The sequence below is a fragment of the Musca autumnalis genome, unplaced genomic scaffold (genome assembly GCF_047663935.1).
Source record: "Musca autumnalis isolate F117 unplaced genomic scaffold, ASM4766393v1 scaffold_3, whole genome shotgun sequence".
NCBI lineage: Eukaryota > Metazoa > Arthropoda > Insecta > Diptera > Muscidae > Musca > Musca autumnalis.
Genome location: NW_027411866.1, coordinates 264,354,448 through 264,369,688, shown reverse-complemented (window position 1 = coordinate 264,369,688; position 15,241 = coordinate 264,354,448). Strand labels below are relative to the sequence as shown.

Genomic DNA, 15,241 nt, shown 5'->3' with positions numbered 1-15,241 from the left:
AAATTTCATCACAATTGGACATATATAGCGTGATTGCTGCACGAAATACCTAAAATCGGGTGAAAATATATATGGAAGCTATATCCAAATCTAAACCGATTTCGATATAATTTGGCATACTTTTTTTCTAGACGTAATTTCGACACACATTTTAAATTTCATCGAAATTGGACAGAATTTGCGTGTTTGTTGCACCAAATACCTAAAATCGGGTGAAAATATATATGGGAGCTATATCCAAATCTGAACCGATTTCAATATAATTTAGCAAACATATTTCTAGACCAAATCCTGTCACACGTTTCAAATTTTTTCGAAATTGGACAGAAATTGCGTGTTTGTTGCACGAAATACCTCAAATCGGGCGAAAATATATAAGGGAGCTATATCCAAATCTAAACCGATTTGAAAATAACTTGGCAAACTTATTTCCAGTCCGAATTCCGCCACATATTCCAAATATCATCATAATTGGACAGAATTTTCGTGTTTGGTCTATCAATTACTCGAAATCGGGCGAACATATATATGAGAGCTATACCTATATATGAACCGATATCAACCAAATTTGGCAGATTAGCTTCTAGGCCGATTATAAACATCTGCACGAAATTTTGAAGGTCTAGCTTGCCCCTGTGATTTTTTGCCTCAAAAACATGTCATCGGCCCCATCGTGCATTATTGAAAGAATATCTTGTAGTAACTCCTAATTAAACATCTAAATGTTTAAAAATTCATCGTTTGCAATTATATAGTTGACTAACTGTATAACGTGTTTGGTACAGAAAATACGTGAAATCGGCCGAAAATATATATGGGAGCTATATCCAAATCGGAACCGATTTCGATATAATTTGGCACACTTATTTCTAGACCGAATTCAGTCAAACATTCCAAATTTCATCAAAATTGGACGTATATAGCGTGTTTGGTGCAGCAAATACGTGAAATCGGGCAAACATATATGTGGGAGCTATATCCAAATCTGAACCGATTTCGATATTATTTGGCTCATTTATTTCTAGACTGAACTCAGTCACACATTCCAAATTTTATCGAAATCGGACATATATAGCGGGTGTGGTACAGGAAATACGTGAAATCGGCCGAATATATATATGGGAGCTATATCCAAATCCGGGCCGATTTCAATATAATTTTGCACACTTATTTGTAGACAAAATTCAGTCACACGTTCAAAATTTCATCAAAATTGGACGTATATAGCGTGCTTGGTGCAGCAAATACGTGAAATCGGGCGAAAATATATATGGGAGCTATATCCAAATCTGAACCGATTTTCACCAAAAGCAATAGCGTTCTTCCTATGGCTAAAAAAGTTGTAATCCCCAATTTTCAGCTGATTCGGACAAAATATGCGACCTGTATGTTGCGAACAAAAATACATGGACAGACAGACAGACGGACGGACACGCATAAATCTACTCAGAAAGTGATTATATGTATATCCCCAAAAGGAACTGTGGGTCTATTTCTTTTCCTTTTGTATGTTACATACAAATGCACAAAGACATAATACCCCTTACCACTGTGTGGTGTAGGGTATAAATATAAATATTCGCTTTAGTCAGCTCCACACAGTTGTGACGAAGAACAATAAAATGCGATTATCTCAAAACGGGCAAATGACGTATGGAACACTTAAGCATGACACCGACGATATGTTATTCCATCCATGCCAGCTGAAGATGGTTTCTTTTTGTTTTGCAGTACATCATCTAATTCATCTTTAGGAGATGTTTTTTTAGCGAGGAACGTTTGTGGCATAGGTTTAATGTTATCAATTTATATAACAATTGGTTTATGGTGGCTTCCACCTAGAGCAAAGTTTTGAACACTCCATTTGAAATATCGGTTGAGATTCGTAAAGGTTAAATCGAGCACAGAGCCAGTTGAATTGTCGAAGAGGTTTCTCTTGAAAGTTGCTGTACCATCATTAATGCAGCGGAAAAACGAATAATTCATTAAGGCTTACCATAGAACCACGAACAGTGTCAAAGCTGTCACCATAAGCTTTGCATCTCGCATTAAAATCTCCAGCGATTATTACATTTGGTTTTCGTTCCAAGAAGGTCAGAAGTTTGGTTAGTTCTGTTTTTAAAAGATTTGATTTCACAGAAGGCGGAATATAAACCGACACCCGTGTGAAATTTTCAGGTAGATTAGTGGTTTCGCAGATTAAAATGTCCAAAGGTGTTCTAAAGGACATTCTCTTCATTTTAATGGAGCTTTTGTCTAGGAAGGCTGCACCGCCATAATTATCATTTCCCTTTTTGCAAATTGCATTGTAATTTTTTAGGTATGTACTAGTTGTAGTTTCATCAAAGTTGAAAATCTCGCTTAAAAAGCAGATATCAACCGATAATTTTTTTAAGTAAATTTGTAGAATGTTTTTGTTTTAATTTTAACTCTGAATATTATGTTGTAGAAAGATCATTATTATTATTCATAGTATAGTTTGTGCTTTTATTCGCTGATGCTTTAAAGGCATTTGAAAAACTGTTTAATCCCTCGGAGCAGTTGGCGTTTGCCAGAATTGCAGACAATTTTTCAGTAAAAGATGAAATAAGCTTTTCGTATTCAGATACTTTTGAGAAGTTTTGGAATTCAAAAGTTGCTTTGGTTGGATGACTTGTTTCTGGCTCTGCAGTTACTAGGTTCCTTTTTGGGATTGGAGCAGCTATCTGTTTTTGTAAGTCCGCGATTAAATTCTTCATTTAGTGATTTACGAGGCGGCCTTGCTTTTCTTGAAATGTTTGGAAAATCATTCCCATACTGAAAGTCATCTAAAGGAGCGTAATAATAAGATGAATCTTTGCGTGTACATTCTTTTCTGGAAAGGTTAGATATTGCCATTGCTTCCCTAATGACTTTCTTACTAGTGTACCTCTGGCATTTTTTCTGATCCAATGCATCATGATCATCCTGGTTGCATAAGATACATCTCCTAAAAACACATGGGTTTGTACATTGTGTGGTAGATAGACAATTATCACATTTTTGTTCCGTGCACCTGTTTGCATAGACGTATGGTTGGTATATAAATTTCAGCATCGGCAATAGTGTTGAACGCTTCGAAGTCGTTGTCACTGTTGTTGATTTCGTCTTTATAATTTTGCCACTAAAACGTACGGGAACAGACTTTATCACATAGGATTTTTGAACAAACCTATCAGGAATAAATGCATTTAAGCCAATGCGCTTCACGTTGGGGTCTAATACAAAATTGTTAGCCGATCTGGAGTTGTTAAAAGACAGATGGAAAGGATCTGGGTGACTTTCGCCGTAAAAAATGGTTTGGTTTTCATATGCATTGAAATTGTGGAATACAGAGTTCACTGGGCTATTGGGAACATTTGTGGTAGTTGCATCGGTTTGGTTAGTATTATTAGAAACATGTTGCTATTGATTGTGTTATTTGTACTATTACCATTTGCGATGTTAGCAGCAGGTTGCATTTGTTGATTGGACGTTGCTGTGGATGAGGATGTTGGTGTTTCGGGTAGGGATTGAGGAATTGTTTATGGAGTTGGCTTTCAGGCTGGGGATGCTTTACTGTTCTTAAACTTTTTACTTTCTGGATTGGTGACCGGGTCATATCTCCTCCTCGTGTTAGATTGAAGAGGAGGCTCCTCGTCAGTGTTGCCGTTCGAAAATTTTTTTTCGGCCCAAAATTTTCCTAAAAACGGCCCAAAACGACCTAAAACGGCCCAACATTAAAAATTTAAACAAAAATATATATTTCTCATAGATACCTTTTATCACTTTTAGAAAAATCGAACAAAATATTGTCTATTTTTACGTAAAGGTAGTATGTCGCAAAAAATTGTCTGAGATATAATGATTGGAAGGCAACAATTTATTGTGATTTGAATGTAGCATATAAACTTTCAGTGCGTGTTTCTCGATTTTAACGAAAAAATTGACTGTTTTTATCAAAAAAGTTGGCAAAATAATTTTTTTAATCTGTCTCGCTTAAAGGCAAGCGTTTTATGTATTTAATAAGCTCACATGAATAATATAATAAGGTCATATGAGCTTATTAAATACATAAAACGATTGCCTTTAAGCGAGACAGATTAAAAAAATTATTTTGCCAAATTTTTTGACAAAAACAGTCAATTTTTTTCGTTTAAATCGAAATTTTGACTTCGACAGTTCAATTTTTTTTTTGAAAATATTTTTGTTTTAATTCTGTTTTATTCGGTTCCTAAAACGCTTACAAAAATATACTATGATCGGCCCATCCGTTTTCGAGCTATCGTTGGCACCGCAAGACGCTTTTACAAAAAGATGGTTTCGCAGATAGCCATTTACCTGAGGTATAGGCACTATTTTTCAACAACAAAAATTCCAAAGTTATTATAAGATGTGCTCTTTGAGATAAAAGAAAGTGCAGTTTCACCGAGTCTTAGCAAGTTTCAATCTGTTACTATTAATTAATAGTATTAATAATGTAATACCTGGTTGATAATAGGCAAAACTTCGTTTGAGGTTACCTGTTAACTCTCCTGTTATTTTGATCTAGTAATCTATATATAAAAAAGGATGATGTTAGTGACTACGCTTATAACTCAAGAACGGCTGAGCAGATTTTGACAATTCACACCAATTCGGAATGGTCTCACGGCAGAAAAGGATAAAACCTAAAAAAATCGCGAAAATTTGACAAAAATTTGCAAAAATATTTTTTCAATTAAGTACATTTTTCCACAAATTCCTATCGAGCTTCGCGTTTGGAGTAAATCTTGGCACTTATTTGGACAGTTTTTTGGCGAAAATTGTATTTGCACCTACTGTGAGGGTCCATTGTACACCTCTGTTTTGTCAATTTTTGAATGTTGAATAAAATTTTTTATTCACAATCAAATCGATTTTCATTTATTTTCAAGCGTCTTTTTAGGAAATTAACAGCGAAAAATGGTTAAAGGTAGATTAGATTAGTGGTGGTTTCGGTCAGATACCGATTGAAAAGACTAAGATGATAATGCCAAAAGTGGTTTCCACAGTTCTGAGGAAAAAGGTACAAGCAATTACAAACGGCCAAATACATACATACAAACATACATATGTACATTGGTACTGTTGGTACACTGTATATATGTCATTCGAAAAAGGATAATATTCAAAATTGGAAAAAAAACAAGAAATCGGAGGTACTGGAGATTTTTTTGGTCGTATTATCTGACAAAAATTCTTTATCGGCGACATAAGTAGGTAAATACTTATTAATCGTTAATTAGTTTGTGACATTAATTTGACTATGTTATTTAAGTAGAGTATTGAGAAGGATTCAAAATCCATTAAAAAACTCAAATTACAAGTCATATAGTAATTAAAAGTATCAAATTACATATCTTAAGTAAACAAATGGGGTAAAAAGGGTGGCAGACTCATTTATAAAGTAAACAAACAGCATACCATGAGATGGGGTGACCGTGGGAAATTCTTGGAATTCCTTATGCTGGGGGGGAAGCATGTCTACTATCAACGTGGGTGGCATCGTTTGTCCGTCCGTCTGTCCGTAAGCATGCTGGATCGTGTCCATGATCAATGTGGGTGGTCTCGTTTGTCCGTCTGTCTGTTGATTGATCTAATTATGAAGCATTGACCATTGTTGAGGCATTGTGTTTATTGTATGTTTGTGTGTATGTCGTTTGGTTCTTTTGCTTTACTTTAAGTCAGAGGACAAGTGTACTGAGTATTTGCTGTGTGTTTGAATATGAATTCGATCGATCTTTTCGATTTGTTTATTATTATTATTCGATGAAGGCGACAAAATCTTTAATATTGAATTGAAGGGTGGATTGAATTTTTGGTTGCTTCAAATTGATCTTTGCTATGGATTTGGATATGAATGCAAATATGATTGGGAAAGTTATGGGGGAAAGGGGAACCAATGTGTACAAATGAGAAATCGATGACCATTGTTGAGGCATAGCGTTTGTGGTGGTACACTGGAAAAATATGTATGCATGTGTGACCGTGGGAAATTATTGGAATTCAGTCTGTCTGTCCGTAATGCAACAAATAACACGAGTTACCATGGGGCAATTCTTGGAATTCCGTCCGTCCGTCCTCGGGAAATTTTTGGAATTCCGTATATCCGTAAGCATGCTGAATCGTATCCATGATCAACGTGGGTGGTCCTGTTTGTCCGTCCGTCTCTCCGTCCGTTTGCCAGTTCATTGATATATTTTCCTAATGTTATGAAATAAATGACGTCATCATCAGTTGGGTTTAAATAATTTTGATTGAAACTGTACGAAACAAGAATTTCTTTAAGTGCATAAAATCGAAACGATCCAAATGAATTCATTTGGATCTTTTCGATTTGTTTATTTCAGAAGTTAAGCAAAGAATTGGGAAAGACTTGAATATTGGATTGAAGGGATGGTTTGGGATATTAAAGCATATGTGGGTGCGTGTGTATGTTTGATTCTTTGCAGTTATGAGGAATGTATTGGCATTATGTTGTAGCAATTTTTGTGAGTAAGAGGTTGAAAGGGGAAAGCAAGCATCGAATGCTTTAAGATTAGCTAGAGCATTAACCATATGTTTGTATGAATGTTGCCCTTCGATTGAAGCAGTGACCATTGTTGAAGCAATGAGTTTATACATATGTACATATGTTTGTGTGTATGCCGTATGTTTCCTTTGCTTTGCATTGGATCAGTAGCCACGATCGCTTTATTGTATGTTTGTGTGTATGTCGTTTGGTTCTTTTTCCATTCCTTTAAATCAGCAGGCGTAATTGTCGCCTTTAACGAAAGCAAAAGGCGACAAGTGCCTGGGGCTATCTGCTGTGTTTGAATATGAATTCGATTCTCTTCTTGATTTGTTTGTTATTGCTTGATCTTAATATTTAATTGAAGGATGGATTGAATTTTTGGTTGCTTCAAATTGATCTTGTCAATGGATTTGGATATGAATGCAAATATGATTGGGAGAGTTAAGGGGGAAAGGGGAACCAATGTGTACAAATGAGAAATCGATGACCATTGTTAAGGTATAGCGTTTGTATGTACGTCAGTCCAGCTTCCTTTAAATTTATGCTGTGTATGTTTGCATTAAACCAAAAGGAGGAATCATTGAACTTACATTCAGTATTACACAATATCGGATTTGTTTTGATTAAATGTTATGAATCTGGGTTATTGATTTTTTTTTTTTAAAGACGACACCACGTCTTGTTCTTTAAACCATATATGTATGTATAGATGTATGTATGTTTGTGGTGATATTGACCTTGAAAAGGAATATGTTTAGATTATGACTTTGATTTCTTTACGTCTGTGTATGGAAAGTGACGATAGACTTATTTTAGGAGAGTGAAGGGGGAAAGGGGAATAACGAAAAAAAAGAAATCAATCTTTACAAATAAAAAATCGACAAGAACTTTTAGTTGGCTTAACATATGTATGCTTAATGAATTCCACAACAATATTGTGAAATTCATGTTCTTTTCGATTTGTTTATTTCAAGAGTCAAACTAGGAATCGTCAAAGACTTGAATATGGAATTGTAGGGGTGATTTGGATATAAGTGGATCTTTGCAGTTGTGAAGAATGTATGACATTAATGCTACACATGAATTCGTTAGATTTTTTAGATATGTTTGTTTTGGAAGCCAAATTAAGATTCGGGTTATTGGAATATACAAATGTGGGTGCGTTTGTATGTTTTATTCTTTACAGTTATAAGGAAAGTATGGAATTATGCTGCAACACTGGTTACATTATGATTAAGGGATTTGAAGGGGGAATGCAGGGAAAGAATAGAATTAGCTTTAAGATTTGTTTCAAGCTAGAGCGTTAACCATGAATGTTGTGTCTGTTTAAACGTTAATAACAAAAGTAGGAAGCATTGTTCTGCGACCATTCGATTGAAGCAATGATCATTGTTGAGGCATTATTATGTATGACCATCAACTTTATGTTGTTATATGTTTACATTAAAACAAAAGGAGGAATCATTGAACTTTCATTCAGTATTACTCAATATCCAATTTGGTATTATTGAATGTTCAGTATGGATTATTGGACCTTTTTTAAAGATATGAAATGTGGCTGGAACATCAAGTAGAAGCAAAAGTATGCTTCAACTCGACCTTGAAATAACATTTGAAAATATGCTTATGTTGCTTTTCATCACAACATCTAAATGTCACCCCATTTCTCTGCAATTTAATACACAAATTATGAAAAACATAAATCTCACTCTTCATTCAAATTTTCGATCTATAAATGCACACCTATATTATAATAATTTTATTAGTCAGAAACATACTTTCAAACTGTTACAATATGGATTCTCAATATATACTTCCTGAAATCTTCAAGGAAAGCACATTAAGGGAGTCGAAGGATATCGAAGCAGACAAATATTTGTTAAGAATAATGGATGAAATTCAGGCGGAATTCTATATAACACATGGTTTGAAAACGGTCAGAAACAGAATCCTTAAGCTTTTAAAAAGGATGGAGAAAATCACAAATGCCAATAATAATTGAATTTAAATGATTATTAATAAATAAGAAACAAACAAATATATTTGTTGCATATTTTTTGGGGGGAAGAGAATGCAATGGTTTATGTATAATTGTCATCTTCTAATCTAAAATTTTGTCCCTGTGTTTAGAGAAAATGTGACAACACTATACACAGTTACTATTTCGTGCCACAGCTCGCTTTTCGCTTCAACAAATTCTTATTATAGCTCACCCTATCCCTAATTTGGTTCAACAGCTCTCTCTTAGAGTTAAACAGCTTCATATTATAACTTAAGAGCTCCCTAATCTTATTCAACAGTTTCGTACTCAACCCTCTTCACTTAAGATCGAACCTCTTAATACAAGGAACACATTTTGATAGTTATCAAACATACCATTTGCTTCAAATTTATGAAAGTTAAAAAAAGCAAGCAAATAAATATTAGTGTACCTCACTCAAATTGAAAATTCGAAGGAAAAGAAACTTTAACAATGCCATCTAGGGGTTGAGCTATCGATACCTAAATTATTACGAAGATATTATAAATGCTGACTTGTGTACATAACTGTACCATATTACTCATTAAAACAAAAAAATTAAATAAAAAACAATGATATTCAGAAGACCATAGATTGCATTTATTATATAAAACCCTATATGTATGTATATATAGTTTTGTCGTCTTGGACAGTCATTTCTTTTGATGTATTCCTTTTATATTTAATATAAACATTAAACCCCTATAAAAGTTGGGTTAGACTCGGAAACTATATTCAGTTTTCAAAATTCCTTTAAAGGAGTGAAACATTTCATCAAGAAAAGTAAGAAACCTAAAAATGGTCAGTAATATCAACGGAGAGCTAGGAGTTGAGTTCGAGAATGAAACAGAGTTCGAAAACATTTGTTGCAATATGTTAGACCATTACGAGGCAACACAAAATACACCACAACAAACTGAATTATTTGAAATGGACTATGAGTTCGAGGCTGCTTGCGTAAAAGCTGTAAATGAATTCGAGGCAAAGTATAATGAGTCTCTGCTAGTGGAAACCGATGCTGAAGGAAAGGAGAACGAAACCCGAACAAACCAATCTTTGGAGAATTCAGAAGAAGATTATCCGTATATACCAGAAGCACAAAACGTATGGGCATTGGATGAAAACGATCCATGGTTTATAGTTTAGCCGACGACACTCAAGCTTTTGATATGTATATTAGAGATGACTAAATAAATGAATAATATTGTTTGTCTACAAAAAATAAAGTATTCTTTTTTTGTTCTAGGATAATAAACAATAGAAAAGGCGAATACACATCTGCGGCAATTATGAACATTTAAGCATGATTGTAAAATATTAAATATGCATATGGTGTTGAGGTTGGTTTCAGGTTAGGTTGGGTTCGGGTTACGTTGGGTTCGGGTTAGGTTGGGTTCGGGTTAGGTTGGGTTCGGGTTAGGTTGGGTTCGGGTTAGGTTGGGTTCGGGTTAGGTTGGGTTCGGGTTAGGTTGAGTTCGGGTTAGGTTGGGTTCGGGTTAGGTTGGATTCAGGTTGGGTTGGGTTCAAGTTAGGTTGGGTTAAGATCAAGGGATACACTATTTATATTGTGACAATGTCCCACATTTAACAGTAGAACTGTAACTATGGAAGAAGAAATGTTGAAACGATTGGTTCAATCCCGCAATGTTTTGAAAAGAAAATTTCAAAACATTAAAAGGGGAGAACAAGCAAGAACAACCCAATTGGAAAATACCTTCAAACCAATAACAGATGAACTAAACAAATTAGTTAAAACCACAAGTGAAAATGCATCCAAATACATGATATCCAAGGCAGAAAATATGCATGAATATGAGAAAACACCGTTTTCCAGTATCAAGAAACATAAGGAAGATTTTAAAAACGAAATCACTGCAAACGATGAAGAGTACGAAGAAGATAATAATCAAGATGAGTCAAGCAACGATGAGGGTGGAGAAGAATCTTTTTATTCTGATCATGATGATTATGATTATGAAAACAATCTTCTTCAATTGAAAATCAATAATAATCTGGACACTGTATACGGTCCACATAAAGATGTTAATGGGGAATGGAAATTTGGAGATAAACCTTTAGAAATAAATAATGAAAAAATTATCGTAGGAAACCAGAATTGGGCGCTCACACCAGGCTTATTTGAACTTCTCTTTCATCAAAAACCCAAAAACTACGATGAATCAGAGTTGGAGATATATAAGAAAATTTTACTGGGATCCAATGCACATAAAGTAAACTACAGCCATAATGAACGAGTGAAATCTAACAAAGGATATAAATACACCAATATAATAAAGAAGATAATCGATGGTACTCACACTGGTAAAGGCCTAATGAGAGTAAATTCCGAAAAACCTCAATATGTATATTGGAACGATCCCAATGTTCTTGTTGAACGACTAAAGCGGTTGGTGGAATCAAATCAAAATGGAAAATATGACCACACAAATGAGATGGTTTCTATAATTGAAGAACTACGAGAGGCAGCTATTATATATTAATTATTCAAATGTGTACACTGCGATTACGAAATAAATGCAATCTATGGTCTTCTGAATATCATTGTTTTTTATTTAATTTTTTTGTTTTAATGAGTAATATGGTACAGTTATGTACACAAGTCAGCATTTATAATATCTTCGTAATAATTTAGGTATCGATAGCTCAACCCCTAGATGGCATTGTTAAAGTTTCTTTTCCTTCGAATTTTCAATTTGAGTGAGGTACACTAATATTTATTTGCTTGCTTTTTTTAACTTTCATAAATTTGAAGCAAATGGTATGTTTGATAACTATCAAAATGTGTTCCTTGTATTAAGAGGTTCGATCTTAAGTGAAGAGGGTTGAGTACGAAACTGTTGAATAAGATTAGGGAGCTCTTAAGTTATAATATGAAGCTGTTTAACTCTAAGAGAGAGCTGTTGAACCAAATTAGGGATAGGGTGAGCTATAATAAGAATTTGTTGAAGCGAAAAGCGAGCTGTGGCACGAAATAGTAACTGTGTATAGTGTTGTCACATTTTCTCTAAACACAGGGACAAAATTTTAGATTAGAAGATGACAATTATACATAAACCATTGCATTCTCTTCCCCCCCCCCCCCAAAAAATATGCAACAAATATATTTGTTTGTTTCTTATTTATTAATAATCATTTAAATTCAATTATTATTGGCATTTGTGATTTTCTCCATCCTTTTTAAAAGCTTAAGGATTCTGTTTCTGACCGTTTTCAAACCATGTGTTATATAGAATTCCGCCTGAATTTCATCCATTATTCTTAACAAATATTTGTCTGCTTCGATATCCTTCGACTCCCTTAATGTGCTTTCCTTGAAGATTTCAGGAAGTATATATTGAGAATCCATATTGTAACAGTTTGAAAGTATGTTTCTGACTAATAAAATTATTATAATATAGGTGTGCATTTATAGATCGAAAATTTGAATGAAGAGTGAGATTTATGTTTTTCATAATTTGTGTATTAAATTGCAGAGAAATGGGGTGACATTTAGATGTTGTGATGAAAAGCAACATAAGCATATTTTCAAATGTTATTTCAAGGTCGAGTTGAAGCATACTTTTGCTTCTACTTGATGTTCCAGCCACATTTCATATCTTTAAAAAAGGTCCAATAATCCATACTGAACATTCAATAATACCAAATTGGATATTGAGTAATACTGAATGAAAGTTCAATGATTCCTCCTTTTGTTTTAATGTAAACATATAACAACATAAAGTTGATGGTCATACATAATAATGCCTCAACAATGATCATTGCTTCAATCGAATGGTCGCAGAACAATGCTTCCTACTTTTGTTATTAACGTTTAAACAGACACAACATTCATGGTTAACGCTCTAGCTTGAAACAAATCTTAAAGCTAATTCTATTCTTTCCCTGCATTCCCCCTTCAAATCCCTTAATCATAATGTAACCAGTGTTGCAGCATAATTCCATACTTTCCTTATAACTGTAAAGAATAAAACATACAAACGCACCCACATTTGTATATTCCAATAACCCGAATCTTAATTTGGCTTCCAAAACAAACATATCTAAAAAATCTAACGAATTCATGTGTAGCATTAATGTCATACATTCTTCACAACTGCAAAGATCCACTTATATCCAAATCACCCCTACAATTCCATATTCAAGTCTTTGACGATTCCTAGTTTGACTCTTGAAATAAACAAATCGAAAAGAACATGAATTTCACAATATTGTTGTGGAATTCATTAAGCATACATATGTTAAGCCAACTAAAAGTTCTTGTCGATTTTTTATTTGTAAAGATTGATTTCTTTTTTTTCGTTATTCCCCTTTCCCCCTTCACTCTCCTAAAATAAGTCTATCGTCACTTTCCATACACAGACGTAAAGAAATCAAAGTCATAATCTAAACATATTCCTTTTCAAGGTCAATATCACCACAAACATACATACATCTATACATACATATATGGTTTAAAGAACAAGACGTGGTGTCGTCTTTAAAAAAAAAATCAATAACCCAGATTCATAACATTTAATCAAAACAAATCCGATATTGTGTAATACTGAATGTAAGTTCAATGATTCCTCCTTTTGGTTTAATGCAAACATACACAGCATAAATTTAAAGGAAGCTGGACTGACGTACATACAAACGCTATACCTTAACAATGGTCATCGATTTCTCATTTGTACACATTGGTTCCCCTTTCCCCCTTAACTCTCCCAATCATATTTGCATTCATATCCAAATCCATTGACAAGATCAATTTGAAGCAACCAAAAATTCAATCCATCCTTCAATTAAATATTAAGATCAAGCAATAACAAACAAATCAAGAAGAGAATCGAATTCATATTCAAACACAGCAGATAGCCCCAGGCACTTGTCGCCTTTTGCTTTCGTTAAAGGCGACAATTACGCCTGCTGATTTAAAGGAATGGAAAAAGAACCAAACGACATACACACAAACATACAATAAAGCGATCGTGGCTACTGATCCAATGCAAAGCAAAGGAAACATACGGCATACACACAAACATATGTACATATGTATAAACTCATTGCTTCAACAATGGTCACTGCTTCAATCGAAGGGCAACATTCATACAAACATATGGTTAATGCTCTAGCTAATCTTAAAGCATTCGATGCTTGCTTTCCCCTTTCAACCTCTTACTCACAAAAATTGCTACAACATAATGCCAATACATTCCTCATAACTGCAAAGAATCAAACATACACACGCACCCACATATGCTTTAATATCCCAAACCATCCCTTCAATCCAATATTCAAGTCTTTCCCAATTCTTTGCTTAACTTCTGAAATAAACAAATCGAAAAGATCCAAATGAATTCATTTGGATCGTTTCGATTTTATGCACTCAAAGAAATTCTTGTTTCGTACAGTTTCAATCAAAATTATTTAAACCCAACTGATGATGACGTCATTTATTTCATAACATTAGGAAATTATATCAATGAACTGGCAAACGGACGGAGAGACGGACGGACAAACAGGACCACCCACGTTGATCATGGATACGATTCAGCATGCTTACGGATATACGGAATTCCAAAAATTTCCCGAGGACGGACGGACGGAATTCCAAGAATTGCCCCATGGTAACTCGTGTTATTTGTTGCATTACGGACAGACAGACTGAATTCCAAGAATTTCCCACGGTCACACATGCATACATATTTTTCCAGTGTACCACCACAAACGCTATGCCTCAACAATGGTCATCGATTTCTCATTTGTACACATTGGTTCCCCTTTCCCCCATAACTTTCCCAATCATATTTGCATTCATATCCAAATCCATAGCAAAGATCAATTTGAAGCAACCAAAAATTCAATCCACCCTTCAATTCAATATTAAAGATTTTGTCGCCTTCATCGAATAATAATAATAAACAAATCGAAAAGATCGATCGAATTCATATTCAAACACACAGCAAATACTCAGTACACTTGTCCTCTGACTTAAAGTAAAGCAAAAGAACCAAACGACATACACACAAACATACAATAAACACAATGCCTCAACAATGGTCAATGCTTCATAATTAGATCAATCAACAGACAGACGGACAAACGAGACCACCCACATTGATCATGGACACGATCCAGCATGCTTACGGACAGACGGACGGATAAACGATGCCACCCACGTTGATAGTAGACATGCTTCCCCCCAGCATAAGGAATTCCAAGAATTTCCCACGGTCACCCCATCTCATGGTATGCTGTTTGTTTACTTTATAAATGAGTCTGCCACCCTTTTTACCCCATTTGTTTACTTAAGATATGTAATTTGATACTTTTAATTACTATATGACTTGTAATTTGAGTTTTTTAATGGATTTTGAATCCTTCTCAATACTCTACTTATTTACGTCGAAATTAAATATAGGGTGACCAAGTAATCGACAACAGTCACGTGTTAGTGTGACAAGACTTCAAGTTTCCGAAACACACAAAGAACGGTAACTAATAGAATAACACTGTCCATGTTACCAGAGCCATTGCATCTAATACCAAATTTGCAGTGCAAGTAGCATTCGGGAGATCACATTAAATAGAGAAGTCAGAAAAAATAAGTAAAAAAGCGTTAAGTTCCGGGCCGGGCCGAACTTTTTATACCCTCCACCATAAAACATTCTGAACTAAAACGGAATAAT

The 15,241-nt window shown here is 34.4% G+C and overlaps 1 protein-coding gene across 1 annotated transcript in view; it reads left to right on the top strand.

Annotated features, from left to right (window-relative positions):
- The window catches only part of LOC141398503 (uncharacterized), a 28,131-nt gene extending 18,433 nt beyond the window's left edge, over positions 1-9,698 (top strand). The window contains exon 2 of the mRNA XM_073975789.1: positions 9,433-9,698. Within this exon, the coding sequence (XP_073831890.1) occupies positions 9,433-9,698 (266 nt within the window). The remainder of the gene's footprint in view (positions 1-9,432) is intronic.
- The last annotated feature ends 5,543 nt before the right edge of the window (positions 9,699-15,241 follow it).